We start from the raw sequence: 15,908 nt of genomic DNA on the forward strand, positions 1-15,908 counted from the left end.
AAAGCGATGAACAGGAGCCGGACAAAAGGAAGGCAATGAAATGTCCTGGTTAAGGTGGAAAGGAGACACCACCTTAGGGAGAAAGTCCGGAGTCGGACGGAGAACCACCTTGTCTTGATGAAAAACCAAAAAAGGTGACTCCGAAGAGAGCGCAGCCAAATCAGAGACTCTCCTGAGAGAAGTTATGGCCACCAGAAAGACGACTTTCTGTGAAAGTCGAAACAAAGAAACCTCCCTAAGAGGCTCAAAGGGGGGTTTCTGTAAGGCCGTGAGGACCAGATTAAGGTCCCAGGGATCCAAAGGCCGCTGGTAAGGTGGAATGATGTGAGATGCGCCCTGCATGAAGGTGCGCACCTGGGCCAGTCGGGCGATACGCCGCTGGAACAACACTGACAGAGCCGAGACCTGTCCCTTAAGGGAATTGAGGGATAGTCCTAGCTGCAGACCGGACTGTAGAAAGGACAGGATGGTCGGCAAGGAAAAAGGCCAAGGGGCATGACCGGAAGAACGACACCAGGACAGGAAAATTCTCCAAGTCCTGTGGTAAATTTTGGCCGAGGAAGACTTCCGAGCCTGAGTCATAGTGGAGATGACTTCGGGAGGAATGCCGGAAGCCGTCAGGATCCAGGACTCAAGAGCCACGCCGTCAATCTGAGAGCTGCAGAATTCTGGCGGAAAAACGGACCTTGTGAGAGAAGGTCTGGGTGGTCCGGGAGATGCCACGGCACCTCTACGGACAGACGGAGCAGGTCTGGGTACCAAGCTCGCCTGGGCCAGTCTGGGGCAATGAGTATGACCCGACGGCCCTCCATTCTGATCTTGCGCAGGACTCTGGGCAAGAGAGCCAGAGGGGGAAACACATAAGACAGACGGAACTGTGACCAATCCTGAACCAGCGCGTCCGCTGCAAAGGCCTGAGGATCGTGGGAGCGAGCCACGTAAACCGGGACCTTGTTGTTGTGCCGGGATGCCATTAGATCCACTTCCGGAGTGCCCCACTTGCGGCAGATCGACCGGAACACTGCCGGATGCAGAGCCCACTCGCCGCTGTCCACGGTTTGACGGCTGAGATAATCTGCCTCCCAGTTTTCTACGCCTGGGATGTGGACTGCGGATATGGTGGACTTGGAGTCCTCCGTCCACTGAAGGATGCGTTGAACCTCCAACATTGCCAGGCGGCTGCGAGTCCCGCCCTGGTGATTAATGTAGGCAACTGCTGTCGCGTTGTCTGACTGGACTCGAATGTGCTTGCCCGCCAACAGGTGGTGAAAGGCTATGAGAGCTAGGAGCACAGCTCTGATTTCCAGCACATTGATCGAGAGGGCTGATTCGGACGGAGTCCAAGTGCCCTGTGCTCGGTGGTGGAGAAATACTGCTCCCCAGCCGGATAGACTGGCATCCGTGGTGAGGATCACCCAGGACGGGGTCAGGAAGGAGCGTCCCTGAGACAGAGAGAGGGGCCGAAGCCACCACTGAAGAGAGCTCCTGGTCTGTGGCGACAGAGCCACCAACCTGTGCAAGGAAGAAGTCCGCTTGTCCCAACAGCGGAGAATGTCCAGCTGCAGAGGACGCAGATGGAACTGGGCAAAGGGAACCGCTTCCATTGACGCCACCATCTGACCCAGCACCTGCATGAGGTGCCTGATGGAATGACGGCGGGGCCTCAACAGAGAGCGCACCGCCAGATGGAGGGACTGCTGTTTGACTAAGGGCAGCTTGACAAGTGCCGGCAGAGTCTCGAATTGCATCCCTAGGTACGTGAGTTTTTGGGTCGGGGTCAGAGTGGACTTGGGCAGATTGACAAGCCACCCGAATTGGACAAGAGTGGTGAGAGTGAGCGAGACACTCCGCTGACAGTCTGCACTGGATGAAGCCTTGACAAGAAGGTCGTCCAGGTAAGGAATCACTGCCAACCCCTGGAGGTGCAGAACCGCAACCACTGCTGCCATGACCTTGGTAAATACTCGAGGGGCCGTGGCTAACCCGAAGGGGAGAGCCACGAATTGGAAATGTTCCTCTCCGATTGCAAAACGTAGCCAACGCTGGTGTGAAACTGCAATTGGCACATGCAGATAGGCATCTCTGATGTCGATGGATGCCAGGAAATCTCCTTGGGTCAGTGAGGCAATGACTGATCGCAGAGACTCCATGCGAAAATGCCGCACCTGAACATGCTTGTTGAGAAGCTTGAGATCCAGGATGGGCCGGAAGGAACCGTCCTTTTTGGGGACTAGGAAGAGATTTGAGTAAAAACCTCTGAACCGTTCCCTGGCGGGAACCGGTACAATTACTCCGTTGGCCTGCAAGGATGCCACGGCCTGAGAGAAGGCGGCGGCCTTGGAGCAGGGGGGAGTTGACAGAAAGAATCTGTTTGGCGGGCTGGAAGAGAACTCTATCCTGTAGCCGTGGGAGATGATATCCCGCACCCACTGATCGGAGACGTGTTGAAACCACACGTCGCCAAAGTGGGAGAGCCTGCCACCGACCAAGGACGTCGCTGGCTCGGCCAGATAGTCAAGAGGAGGCTGCCTTGGTGGCAGCAGCTCCTGCGGTCTTTTGTGGACGCGGCTTCTTGCGCCAGGTGGGCTTCTGGTCCTTGGCTGAGTTAGCGGACGAGGTCGAGGGCTTAGAGGATGACCAGTTAGAGGAACGAAAGGAACGAAACCTCGACTGGTTCCTGCCCTGGACAGGTTTCCTGGTTTTAGTCTGTGGCAAGGAAGTACTCTTCCCGCCAGTAGCCTCCTTAATAATTTCATCCAGTTGTTCACCGAACAGCCTGGACCCAGCAAATGGGAGCCCAGCAAGGTACTTCTTTGAGGAAGCATCTGCCTTCCACTCTCGAAGTCACAAGATCCTGCGGATAGCGAGGGAATTAGCGGAGGCCACCGCAGTGCGGTGAGAGGCCTCCAGCATGGCAGACATGGCGTAGGCTGAAAAGGCTGAAGCCTGGGAAGTTAAGGCAACCAATTCAGGCATAGAGTCCGTAGTGAGGGAATGCATCTCCTCTAGGGAAGCAGAGATGGCTTTGAGAGCCCACACTGCTGCAAAGGATGGGGAGAACGAGGCCCCTGCCGCCTCATAGACAGACTTGGCCAGGAGGTCAACCTGGCGGTCAGTGGGATCCTTAAGTGAGGTGCCATCAGCCACAGATACAACTGTCCGGGCTGAGAGTCTAGACAGCGGAGGGTCTACCTTTGGTGAGTGAGCCCACTCCTTGACCACCTCTGGTGGAAAAGGAAAACGGTCATCAGAACCACGCTTTGGGAAGCGTTTGTCAGGACAGGCTCTGGGCTTGGACACAGTGGCTTGAAAACTGGAGTGGTTAAAGAACACACTCCTTGTTCTCTTAGGCAAGGTAAACTGGTGCTTTTCTGCCAGAGAGGGATGCTCCTCTGGTACTGGCATATTGAGATCCAGTACAGAATTAATGGACGCAATCAAATCACTAACATCTGCATCACCCTCGGTCAGATCAATGGGGCACATGGAGGTAGCGTCCGAGCCCCCATTAAAGACATCCTCCTCGTCCTGCGAGTCGGCTCGTGAATCGGAGCCGCGGGACGAGGAAGGAGAGGGGACCCTGCGTCTCCTTTTAGGAGGACGGGGTCTGGGAGCAGATGAAGAATCCTCTGTGAGCTATGCAGAGCGAGCCGAAGCAGCAGAGGCGCCCTGAGAAGGGGGCTGATGCATGCTCAGCAGAGTCCGGGACAGCTGTCCCATGGAGTCGGCAAAGGACTGGGAGATAGACTTAGAAAACAATTCTACCCAAGCCGGGGGTTCAGCCACCGGGGCCGGAGCAGCCGGAGGGACCACTGGGGAGACTCCAGGCTGAGGCACCACCATGTTAGAGCAGGCATCACAGTGAGGATATGTGCTCGATTCGGGCAGTACGAGCTTACATGCAGTGCATATTGAGTACAGCCTTGCAGCCTTGCTCCTAGTGTGAGACATGCTGCTGAGGTGGAGGCTCTGCAGTAAAGAATACACTACTTCAGAATGCCCAGAGAGTGTATAAGAAGTCCACAACCCAGAGGTTGTGGCTTACCAGACCGTTTTGTGTGCCCTCCGGATCCCACAGCTTGGACCCCCAGACAGGTTGCAGAGATGCAGCAGCCAGCGCCGATCAGTGTGAGAACGCTGATAAAATGGCGCCGGAGTGAGGAGGGGGGACGGGGCCTAGTCCAAGAGCGGGAACCGGAGGGCCAAGGAGATATACAGGGGAGGGAAACATCTCCTCAGAGAGGAGTGTCCTCCCCTGTGCTGAACGGCCAGTGGGCGGCGCCGCACTGTCCCTCTGCATGACTGACATGCAGGGGCAGTGAAAACGAAAGTAGGCCGCAGCCGAAGCCGGGGCCTAAATTTTACAATGCGGCCGGCGCGCAGGCCCCCTCGGCGCGGTTCTCAGGTGAAAACCAGAGAACCGGCCGGAAATGTCACCAAAGTAACCTGACACACTCTCCCCAACAATAAAGATGCAAGGGACCCCCTGCAATAACGTCTCAAATACTTAGCTTGTGAGACGCAGGGCCAGGTCCCTGAGGGATGAGTGCTCCGTCCGGTAGGGTCCTGAAAGGGCTGCGGATGGAGACCGGTCTCCTGCAAAGCAGTGAGAACCGTGCTGGCTCCCACTTCAAGCCAGAGCCCGAGGGATGGTGAAGGAGCGCGGCATGTAAGGCTCCAGCCTTGAAATCAACCTTAACAACACCGCCGACACAGTGGGGTGAGAAGGGACATGCCGGGGGTCCAGCTTGGACCCGCTTTTTTTCAAACTCTTTAAAATCAAAAATCAGATGAGAATGCATGTGTGGATGTGTGCCTCCTGAACACAAAGCATTGAACTGGCTATATTTGGTTATCCAGGGGGTGTATATGCTCGGAGGGAGGAGCTACACTTTTTAGTGTAGTACTTTGTGTGTCCTCCAGAGGCAGAAGCTATACACCCATGGTCTGGGTCTCCCATAGGAACGATGAAGAAAGAGTAATTGTAACTAGTGATGAGCGGGCACTACCATGCTCGGGTGCTCGGTACTCGTAACTAGTGATGAGCGGACACTACCATGCTCGGGTGCTCAATACTGGTAACTAGTGATGAGCGAGCACTACCATGCTCGGGTGCTCAATACTGGTAACTAGTGATGAGTGAGCACTACCATGCTCGGGGGCTCAGTACTTGTAACTAGTGATGAGCGAGCACTGCTATGCTCGGGTGCTTGGTATACGTAAGTAGTAATGAGCGAGCACTACCATGCTCAGATGCTCATAGCTATTAATGAGCGAGCACTACCATGCTCAGGTGCTCAGTAATCGTAACTAGTGATGAGCGGGCACTACCATGCTTGGGTGCTCTGTACTGGTAACTAGTGATGAGTGAGCACTACCATGCTCGGGTGCTCAGTACTGGTAACTAGGGATGAATGAGCACTATCATGCTCAGATGCTCGGCACTTGTAACTAGTGATGTGTGAGCCCTACCATGCTTGGGGGCTCAGTACTGGTAACTAGTAATGAGTGAGCACTACCATGCTTGGGGGCTCAGTACTGGTAACTAGTAATGAGTGAGCACTACCATGCTTGGGGGCTCAGTACTGGTAACTAGTAATGAGTGAGCACTACCATGCTTGGGGGCTCAGTACTTGTTAAGAGTTGGATGCTCAGATGGACGCAACTCGAGCAAACGAATATAATAGAAGTCAATGGGGGACTCGAGCATTTTGTAAATGAATAATAGCTGCTGAGAAACAAAAAAAACAGATTGCATATGACAGCACATATATATGACAAGTGAGAAAAGAATCGTTCCAAACTTTCTGGCTCACAATTGGTCGTATTTTTTATCTGCTAGTGTGAGCGTACCCTACGTAAAAGAATGGACGACACTGGGATGGCACACTGATGGCATCCACGTGAATGGATGAGCTTGATCCGCAAAAAGGATCAAAAACATATATTGTTTTGTTGTTTTATTTGGCGGACACTCAGTCCTACAGACTAAAGGCCACATTACACGCTGCGATATCGGTACCGATATCGCTAGCGTGGGAACTCGCTCCATCGGTTGTGCGACATGGGCAAATTGCTGCCCGTGGCGCACAACATCGCCCAGACCCGCCATACGTACTTACCTTCCTAGCGATGTCGCTGTGACTGGCGATCCGCCTCCTTTCTAAGGTCCGTGCGGAGTCACATCGACGTCACACAGCGGCCGCCCAATAGAAGCGGAGGGGCGGAGATGAGCGGGATGTTACATCCCGCCCACCTCCTTCATTCCACATTGCGGGTGGAACGCAGATAAGGTGAGGTTCCTCGTTCCTGCGGTGTCACACTGAGCGATGTGTGCTGCCGCAGGAACACCGAACAACATCGTAACTGCAGCTGCAACGATAATCGAGATTAGGGAGGCATGTCACCGATGAGCGATTTTGAATGTTTTTGCGACGATTCAAAATCGCTCATAGGTGTCACACACAACGACATCGTTAATGCGGCCGGATGTGCGTCACAAATTCCGTGACCCCAACGACATCGCATTAGCGATCTCGTAGCGTGTAAAGCGGCCTTTATGGTTACATGTTTTATCTGTGAAAAATACAGATAGAACATGTACAGTAACCAATGGAGCCTTACCGGCCGATTCATCAAGCCACTTTGCTCCAGAAAACGGTCACAACAAAAGTAGCACAAGTGTTGTGATTTTTGCCATTTTTTAAAAAGTTATAAAGTATGCCACAAAAGTCACATAACTGATAGCAGAAATGTGCTCCAGTATATTTCTGACACTGGTGAAAGTCAGCTAAAAATTGCACCAAATTAACAGCCTCACTCCGCTAAATGAATTTTTGGACTACGTAACTCAGCAGATCCTGGATAAGGACGTCTTGATGAATCCCCCCTATAGTCTTACCTGTCTTTTCTTTCTGTACTACCCACTGCTCATAAGATTGGGATCCATGATCATTTGATGGGAACAGACCACTAAAACCTTCAATACTTATCATCATATCCTTAATCTTATCACCAAATGGGCTCTGTAAGGAAAAGTAAGAAGAGTCATGTAAATATGTGTCTGTACATTATATCAAGTATTAGCAAATGCGGACAAAGGTGGATTACATTAATCATTGGAATCAGTGATTGTAATCAATCATACTAAATCAGAGCAAGGATCTGATTAGTTAATATAAGAGATGAGCGAATATATTCGAGTAGAACTGTTCTAGACTTGATTTTACAAAAATTTGCATTTGTTAAAAGGCGGATTTTTTTGCAGTTCGCTTCCCCACGGATTCAGAGAAATGTCAGGCGTTGGTAGCCATTTTTCTGAAGTGTAAAAGGCCTTCAAAATAGTAAAAAAATAAAAATATCCTTATACTCATCTCACTGCTCACCTCTTCAGCCCCTTTTTGTCACCCATCCGGTCCTCACTGCATCTTCAGATTGCCGCTGCTCACGATTAACTCCCCCGGAAAGGCATTAGAAGGTTCTGCACAAGTGCGCAGATGGTCACATCGGGATATGCAATGTGATCTTGCGTGTGCATGCGCAGAAACCCCCCCTACCCTCGGACTTCCTCAGAGCTGGAAGTCCCAGTCTAGCGTAAAAGGGATTTCAGTATGAGCAGCCTCAATCTGAAGATCACAAGAGGACTGATTTGGTTACAGTGAGAAATGGAGAGGTGAGCAGAGGATGGGTATAAGCATGTGATGGTGGAATATAGGGGGTTGTATATAGTTTTGTGTAGGTTCATATTTTAGGTGTGATGCTCTCTCCATTCTGTATTCTTTGTGTGTACATTGTCCTGTTTGCAGGTTGCTGGGATTTTGTCACTAAAGGGGGCTTTACACGCTACGACATCGCTAATGCGAAGTCGTTGGGGTCACGGAATTGGTGACTCACCTCCGGCCGCATTAGCGATGCCGTTGCGTGTGACACCTAGGAGCGATTTTGCATCGTCGCAAAAACGTGCAAAAATCCCTCATCGGTGACATGGGGGTCCATTCTCAAATATCGTTACTGCAGCAGTAACGATGTTGTTCCTCGTTCCTGCAGCAGCACACATCGCTCCGTGTGACACCGCAGGAACGAGGAACCTCTCCTTACCTGCCTCCCGGCCGCTATGCGGAAGAAAGGAGGTGGGCGGGATGTTACATCCCGCTCATCTCCGCCCCTCCGCTTCTATTGGGCGGCGGTTCAGTGACGCAGCTGTGACGTCGCTGTGACGCCGAACGAACCGCCCCCTTAGAAAGGAGGCGGTTCGCCGGTCACAGCGACGTCGCCGGGCAGGTAAGTACGTGTGACAGGTCTGGGTGATGTTGTGCGGCACAGGCAGAGATTTGCCCGTGTCGCACAACAGATGGGGGCGGGTACCCACGCTAGCGATATCGGGACCGATATCGCAGCGTGTAAAGCGGCCTTAAGTCTGGGGGAGGGGGGCTGGGATCCACCTAAACTCTCTGTTTTACCTGTCTGTTTTAGGCTAGGTTCACATTTCCGTCAATTTGTATCAGTCACAATCCGCGGCTCTGGTAAACAACGGAATCCGCCGAGCGGAAACAACACAGAATGTAACGTTTTTTGGGCCGTCAAAATTAACGCACCGCGCAGGAATCCGTCAAGCTTGTAATGTTTGTCTATGGTGCTGGATTCCGTCGTAATCCGTCTTACGACGGAATCCAGCGCTGGATTCCGTCATGCTCTACTGAGCATGCCCAGCATGTTTGGCACACCCACTGGGCTGTCCCAAACACAAACGGATCAAGACGGATCCGTCAAAAAACGGACGCACAGCGGATGTAACGGACGAGACGGATCAGTTTTTTCACAGGATTCCTGTGAACGGAATTCTGTGAAAAACACATCCGTTGCGTCAGTTGACATCTAAAAAACGACGGATCCGTCGCTGATGGACCTGACGGATTTAAAACAACGGAAATGTGAACCTAGCCTTACCTCTAGGGAGATTATGCAGTCTGTATGAGAACTTCAAGAGACAAGGAAGAACATTGATCCTCTAAGGGGAGATGCTCCAGCACCCCAGAGAGCCGTTGAAAAACCCCCATTTTCCTGGAAAAGGACTGCAGGAGGATTGTGACTCATCCCCGGGACATTTATCCCATTACTAAACTACTTTACCCTCTGTGTGGTGGATTATTTTTATGAACCTTCTAAATTTGCTTGGAATAAATGTTCTTTGGATTGCTCACTGATCTCTCGCTCTGTGGATTGTGTGATATCGAAGAAGGACCCCGTCACAAAGCATTTCTTTACTTTACATCTTACGTTTGTTAGAGTGGAGAGTGTTCTTTCTCCAATTATATACAAACTTCTCCTTGAAAGCATTAAGTTGCTTTTTTTTTAGCTTCTATCTTCAAGAACACACCGCTCCTTGTCTCTGAGACTGCGATGTGCTCCTGATGATTGACAGTTTAGGTGGTGGCATGGCTTTCTCACTAATTAGTACTGTGCGCTCAGTGGTGATGTTAAGGAACCAGAGATATAGCGTGGTGATGGCTGTGCTACTAAAATGTAACGAAAGACCAATATGCAGGATCCCGATGAAAAGGCGCTTTAATTCTCATTGCGTTTTGAAGAGGTCACTGTCATAATCCATGCCGGGCTCAGCCTGAGCCGTTGCTGTTATTCCATCTCTGAGATTCAGGTCATGCAGGGGTTAATTGCTTTCTGCCTCGTTACGGAGCTCAGGCTGCTATATCCTGGCACTGCACCTCCGGAACCTCGCCAGTAATAGTTCTGCTCTGCAGCACGTGAGCCTGGCTTCTGTGAGTGTTCCCTGATCCGTTCCATATTCTAGCTACCGTCCTGACCTGTGCCCCTTCCCGTTCTGCCTGTCTTCTTCTGCCCCCCTTTGACTTCCTGGTCCCGTCCAGAGTCTCTCCCGTCTTGTTTCTCCCTGCCATCTTGTTTACCTAGCCTCTCCTGACCCCCCTGTCACATCTCTTTGTGTTTCTGTCATCTCCAAGTGTCTGACCTCGCTTTGTTTGTATCTGACTTCGGCATTACTTCCTGGTTCCGACCTTTGGTTTGTAACTGACTACGTTTTGCTTCTCCCTCTGGTCTCCAATTGACATCCTGGTTATTGACTCGGCTTGCTGACTTCTCTGTTGTGTTTGCGCCCTATAATGGATATTCTGCTTACTGCACCTTGTGTCAGTTCTTCCACTAGAGCAGCGTGACAGTCACATCTCTTTCTCAGGAGAACCACCGAATTCAGTGGTACTCATGAGGAAGGAATTCTGTGGTTCCCCTAAAGAAGAAGAGTGTGACCACTTCTAAACGCATTGACAATAATAAACCACCTTTCTTTGGATCCTGCATATTGGTCTTTCGTTACTTCTCAGCGGCGCTGTCATCACCACGGTATATCTCTGGTTGCTTTGTATTCTTATAGCTTTCAGGCTCATGGTTCATGCAGCAGCTATTTACAAGCTTTTGATCGTGTTGTGTGTCACACAACTTAACAAAGTGAGCATATTTTCCCATATCATCACCAGATATCTGTCGGATGGATAAGACCTAGTGATGAGCGAGCATGCTTGTCACTACTCGGTACTCGCACGAGTATCGCTGTACTCGGGCTGCTCGGCGGGGACCGAGTAATCTCGCGATACTCGTGCTGTACTCGTGGTCTTCATTTCTGCATGTTGGCGCTCTTTTGAGAGCCAGCCCTCATGCAGGGATTGGCTGGCAGACCACTGCAATGCCACAGCCCTGTTAGTTGTGGAATTGCAGTGATTGGCCGGCCTGCACAGCGTGACCGAGCCTTTATACCGGCCGGCGCGCTGTGCTCTGCTCACAGCTATCCAGACAGTGAGTGCAGGGAGAGTGTCGCTGATTCAGGGAAAGCTTTGCGGCCCTTTATAGCTTTTTCAGTTGCAGGGCTGCAAACAGTGTGACCAAAAGTCCTTCTCAGGACTATTCTAGTTGTATACAGGCAGGCAGGGTATAGCCAGGTCGGAGTACAGTAGCAGAGTCCTTCTCAGGACTACTGTTGCTATATACAGGCAGGGTATAGCCAGGTCTGAATACAGGCTAGTGACCAAAAGAGTCCTTGTCAGGACTATTGTACCAGTATACAGGCAGGCAGGCAGGCAGGGTAGTGGTGACCGTATACCAGCCTTCATCATATCTGGGGCTGGTGTACACAGTGTAAAACAGTCCAGATAGTGTCTGACTTGTCTGTAATTGTCGCTCCCCAAAAAAACCTGTTAGGTTCTTATTGCGTCCGTGCTTGGTTTTTAAAACCGCACGTGTGTGCCTGTTGGTGGCAGCGTACAGGTGCACTTGTGTGCAATTTCCAGAAACTTTAATATAACGCACAAGTAGTGAATATACACGTCAGCAGTGCACAGCATTGCAAAATGCGCAAGGGCATTGGCAAGGAACAAGGAAGTGGACGTGATGGTGGTGCAGGCAGAGGCCGAGGTCGTGGGCAAGCTCTAATTTCGCCACAACAAAGGGCCACATCTAGTCGCTCGCACGTCCTGTCCCAAATTCTTGGGGACCGCAGCAGTACACCGCTCTTGAACCAAGACCAGTGTCAACAGGTTGTTAGTTGGATAGCAGATAATGCTTCCAGTCAGATTGGCACCACCACAAACACTCTGTCTTCCACACGGTCAAGTGTCAGTAGCCGTGATACTGCACCGCACATTTCTGAACCTGATCCTCCTTCCTACCACCAGGCTGAGTACACGTCCTCCTCGGACATTAATGATCCCACACTTGGACACTCGGAAGAGCTGTTCACGTTTCCATTCACACATTCTGGCCTCTCGCCAGCTCATATTGAAGTGGGTCATGAGGAGATCGTCTGTACAGATGGCCAAATATTTGAGCAGCCACGTTCTCACGAAGTTGGCAACGTGTCTCAACAAGGGGTGGACGATGATGAGACACAATTGTCAGGAAGTCAGGAGGAGGAGCAGGGTGCGGAAGAGGAAGACGACGTGGTGGATGATCCAGTAACTGACCCAACCTGGCAGGAGGATATGCAGAGCGAGGACAGCAGTGCACAGGGGGAGGGAGGCGTAGCATCACAACAGGCAGTAAGAAGCAGGGTGGTGGCCCCAGGCAGACGTCAGGCAACCGTTCCCCGGAACAACACGACGACACAAGGTGCCTGTACAAATGTTAGGTCTTCCCGAGTCTGGCAGTTTTTTAAGTTGGATCCAGATGATTCAAAAAAGGCCATTTGCAACACCTGCCGTGCCAGCATCAGCAGGGGTACCAAAACTAGCAGCCTGACCACCACCAGCATGATCAGGCACATGTCAGCCAAGCACCCGACTTTGTGGGAAGTACAACAGAGTCGAGGAGCAGTGCTTGCTGATGTCACTGCTACGTCTTCGCTGGTTGTGCATGCGAGCCAATCCCCTGTCCATGCTGCCTGCGAACAAGCCTCCTCCACTCCTGCACCTGCAGTTGCCTACGCAGAAAGAACACCATCATCAAGCACGTCCTTGTCCCAGCGCAGCGTTCAGTTATCCATTCAGCAAACCTTTGAACGCAGGCGCAAATACACCGCCAACACCCCACATGCCACAGTTCTAAATGCTAACATTTCGCGACTGCTTGCGCTGGAAATGTTGCCTTTTAGGCTGGTGGAGACAGAAGCATTCCGTGACCTGATGGCAGCAGCTGTCCCACGTTACTCGGTCCCCAGCCGCCACTATTTCTCCCGGTGTGCCGTCCCCGCGTTGCATAACCACGTGTCACAAAACATCACACATGCCCTGAACAACGCTGTTTCACCCAAGGTCCACCTAACCACAGACACGTGGACAAGTGCTTGTGGGCAAGGCCGCTACATCTCGTTGACGGCACACTGGGTTAATATTGTGGAAGCTGGGACCCAGTCTGAGCGAGGGACGGAACACGTCCTTCCCACACCAAGGTTTGCAGGCCCTACCTCAGTCAGTGTTTCACCCACACTCTACAGCTCCGGAATGTCATGCTCTTCAGCCTCCTCCTCCTCCTGCGCATCCTCATCCACTGTGCCCTCCACACCAGTCACAAGCTGGAAGCACTGCAGCACTGCCTCGGCGAAGCGGCAACAGGCTGTGCTGAAGCTAATCTGCATAGGTGACAAACCCCACAATGCAGAAGAGCTGTGGACAGCTATGAAACAGCAGGCAGATCACTGGCTCACACCTCTGAACCTAAAGCCAGGAAAGGTCGTGTGTGACAATGGCCGGAACCTGGTGGCGGCTTTGAGGCGAGGCCAGCTGACACATGTTCCATGCGTGGCCCATGTGCTCAACCTCGTGGTTCAGCGGTTTATAAAGTCATACCCAGAGCTGTCTGATCTGCTGGTAAAAGTTCGCCGCCTGTCTGCACATTTTCGAAAGTCACCTACTGCTTCAGCCGGCCTTGCCGGCTTTCAGCGCCGTTTGCATCTTCCGGCTCACAGACTGGTGTGTGATGTCCCCACGCGTTGGAATTCAACTCTGCACATGTTGGTCAGGATATGTGAGCAGAAGAGGGCAGTTGTTGAGTACCTGCATCACCTAAACCGTCGGGAAATGGGTCAAACTCCACACATAACACCTGAGGAGTGGAGATGGATGTCAGACCTATGTACCATCCTCCAAAACTTTGAGGACTCCACCAAGATGGTGAGTGGTGATGACGCCATTATTAGCGTCACCATACCGCTACTCTGCCTTCTAAAACGGTCTCTACTGAAAAACAAACATGATGCATTGCAGGCGGAGCGCGATGAGTTGCAGCAAGAAACAGTAGTGGGTGTGGGTGATAACACACAGCCCAGCCTCGTCTCATCACAACGTGCAGTGGAGGACTATGACGAGGAGGAGGATGAAGACATGGAGCAACTCTCCGGCCAAATTGAGGATATGACATGCACACCAGTCATATCCTCGGTTCAGCGTGGCTGGCCAGAGGACAGGGTAGATGAGGAGGAGGACAGCATGTTCAGTCATCTTGTTGGTCAGGCTACTGAAGTCCTGGCTGTTAAGAGTCTGGCGCACATGGCTGACTTTATGGTAAGCTGCCTGTCTCGTGACCCTCGCGTTAAGAACATCTTGGCCGACAATCATTACTGGTTGGTAACACTGTTAGACCCACGCTACAAGGAGAACTTTTTGTCTCTTATTCCCGTGGAGGAGAGGTCAACCAAAATGCAGCAGTTCCGGAAGGCCATACTCACGGAAGTAGGCAAAGCATTCCCCTCACAAAACGCTAGCGGCATAGGTCAGGAATCAGTGGACAACCGAGGCGTACAGCCGAGAGAGGCACAAGTCCAATCCGCCAGAGGTAGGGGAACAGTCTTTAAGATGTGGGACAGTTTTCTCAGCCCCTCACGTACCACAGCCCCTGAGGTGCGGGGTAGTGCCACAAGAAATCCTAAGTTTGCCCAGATGCTGGAGGAGTACCTTGCAGATCGAACAACTGTACTCCGACATTCCTCTGTGCCTTACAATTATTGGGTATCCAAGCTGGACACGTGGCATGAATTGGCTCTCTACGCCTTGGAAGTCCTGGCCTGCCCTGCTGCTAGCGTTTTGTCAGAGCGTGTTTTTAGTGCCGCAGGTGGAATCATTACAGATAAACGCACCCGCCTGTCAACTGAAAATGCTGACAGGCTGACTCTGATCAAGATGAACAAGGGTTGGATTGGGCCAGACTTCACCACACCACCAGCAAATGAGAGCGGAATTTAAAGTTTGCCATGTACCTCCACTCACCCATGGGTACACACTTCTGGACTTTGGATAATCGCTGGACTGCTCCTCCTTCTCCTCATGCGCCACCATGATGATGACCATTACAAATTGCAATACTTAGGCCTTTGTTTCAGGTATACCCCCAGTGGTAAATTTTTTCGCCCATTCTTTGCAGAATGGACATTACAACGACAGGAGACCCGCTCCTTTGCAATGGGAACAATGTTTTGAGGCCCTCATGCACGTCTCTACCCAGGGACAACGTGGAGCCTCCCAATTTTTGGCTGCCCTGCCTAAGGGCTATACTATAATACACCCACTTCCTAAAAATGGGCACTTAATGTTTTGAGGCCCTCATGCACGTCTCTACCCAGGGACAACGTGGAGCCTCCCAATTTTTGGCTGCCCTGCCTAAGGGCTATACTATAATACACCCACTTCCTTAAAATGGACACTTAATGTTTTGAGGCCCTCATGCACGTCTCTACCCAGGGACAACGTGGAGCCTCCCAATTTTTGGCTGCCCTGCCTAAGGACTATACTATAATACACCCACTTCCTTAAAATGGACACTTAATGTTTTGAGGCCCTCATGCACGTCTCTACCCAGGGACAACATGGAGCCTCCCAATTTTTGGCTGCCCTGGCAAAGGGCTATACTGAAATAGACCCACTTCCTTACAATGGGCACTTCAGGTTTACAGGCCATCATGCACGTCTCTATCCAGGGACAACGTGGAGCCTCCCAATTTTTGGCTGCCCTGCCTAAGGGCTATACTATAATACACCCACTTCCTTAAAATGGGCACTTAATGTTTTGAGGCCCTCATGCACGTCTCTACCCAGGGACAACGTGGAGCCTCCCAATTTTTGGCTGCCCTGCCTAAGGGCTATACTATAATACACCCACTTCCTTAAAATGGGCACTTAATGTTTTGAGGCCCTCATGCACGTCTCTACCCAGGGACAACGTGGAGCCTCCCAATTTTTGGCTGCCCTGCCTAAGGGCTATACTATAATACACCCACTTCCTTAAAATGGACACTTAATGTTTTGAGGCCCTCATGCACGTCTCTACCCAGGGACAACGTGGAGCCTCCCAATTTTTGGCTGCCCTGCCTAAGGGCTATACTATAATACACCCACTTCCTTAAAATGGACACTTAATGTTTTGAGGCCCTCATGCACGTCTCTACCCAGGGACAA

The 15,908-nt window shown here is 51.5% G+C and overlaps 1 protein-coding gene across 1 annotated transcript in view; it reads right to left on the reverse strand.

The window, feature by feature from the left end:
- LOC142245028 (interferon-induced helicase C domain-containing protein 1-like) overlaps positions 1–15,908 on the reverse strand; it is a 145,616-nt gene that overhangs the window by 41,410 nt on the left and 88,298 nt on the right. The window contains exon 9 of the mRNA XM_075317264.1: positions 6,902–7,025. Coding sequence (XP_075173379.1) covers positions 6,902–7,025 — 124 coding nt within the window. The remainder of the gene's footprint in view (positions 1–6,901; positions 7,026–15,908) is intronic.

Source organism: Anomaloglossus baeobatrachus, chromosome 7, assembly GCF_048569485.1.
Source record: "Anomaloglossus baeobatrachus isolate aAnoBae1 chromosome 7, aAnoBae1.hap1, whole genome shotgun sequence".
NCBI classification, from domain to species: domain Eukaryota; kingdom Metazoa; phylum Chordata; class Amphibia; order Anura; family Aromobatidae; genus Anomaloglossus; species Anomaloglossus baeobatrachus.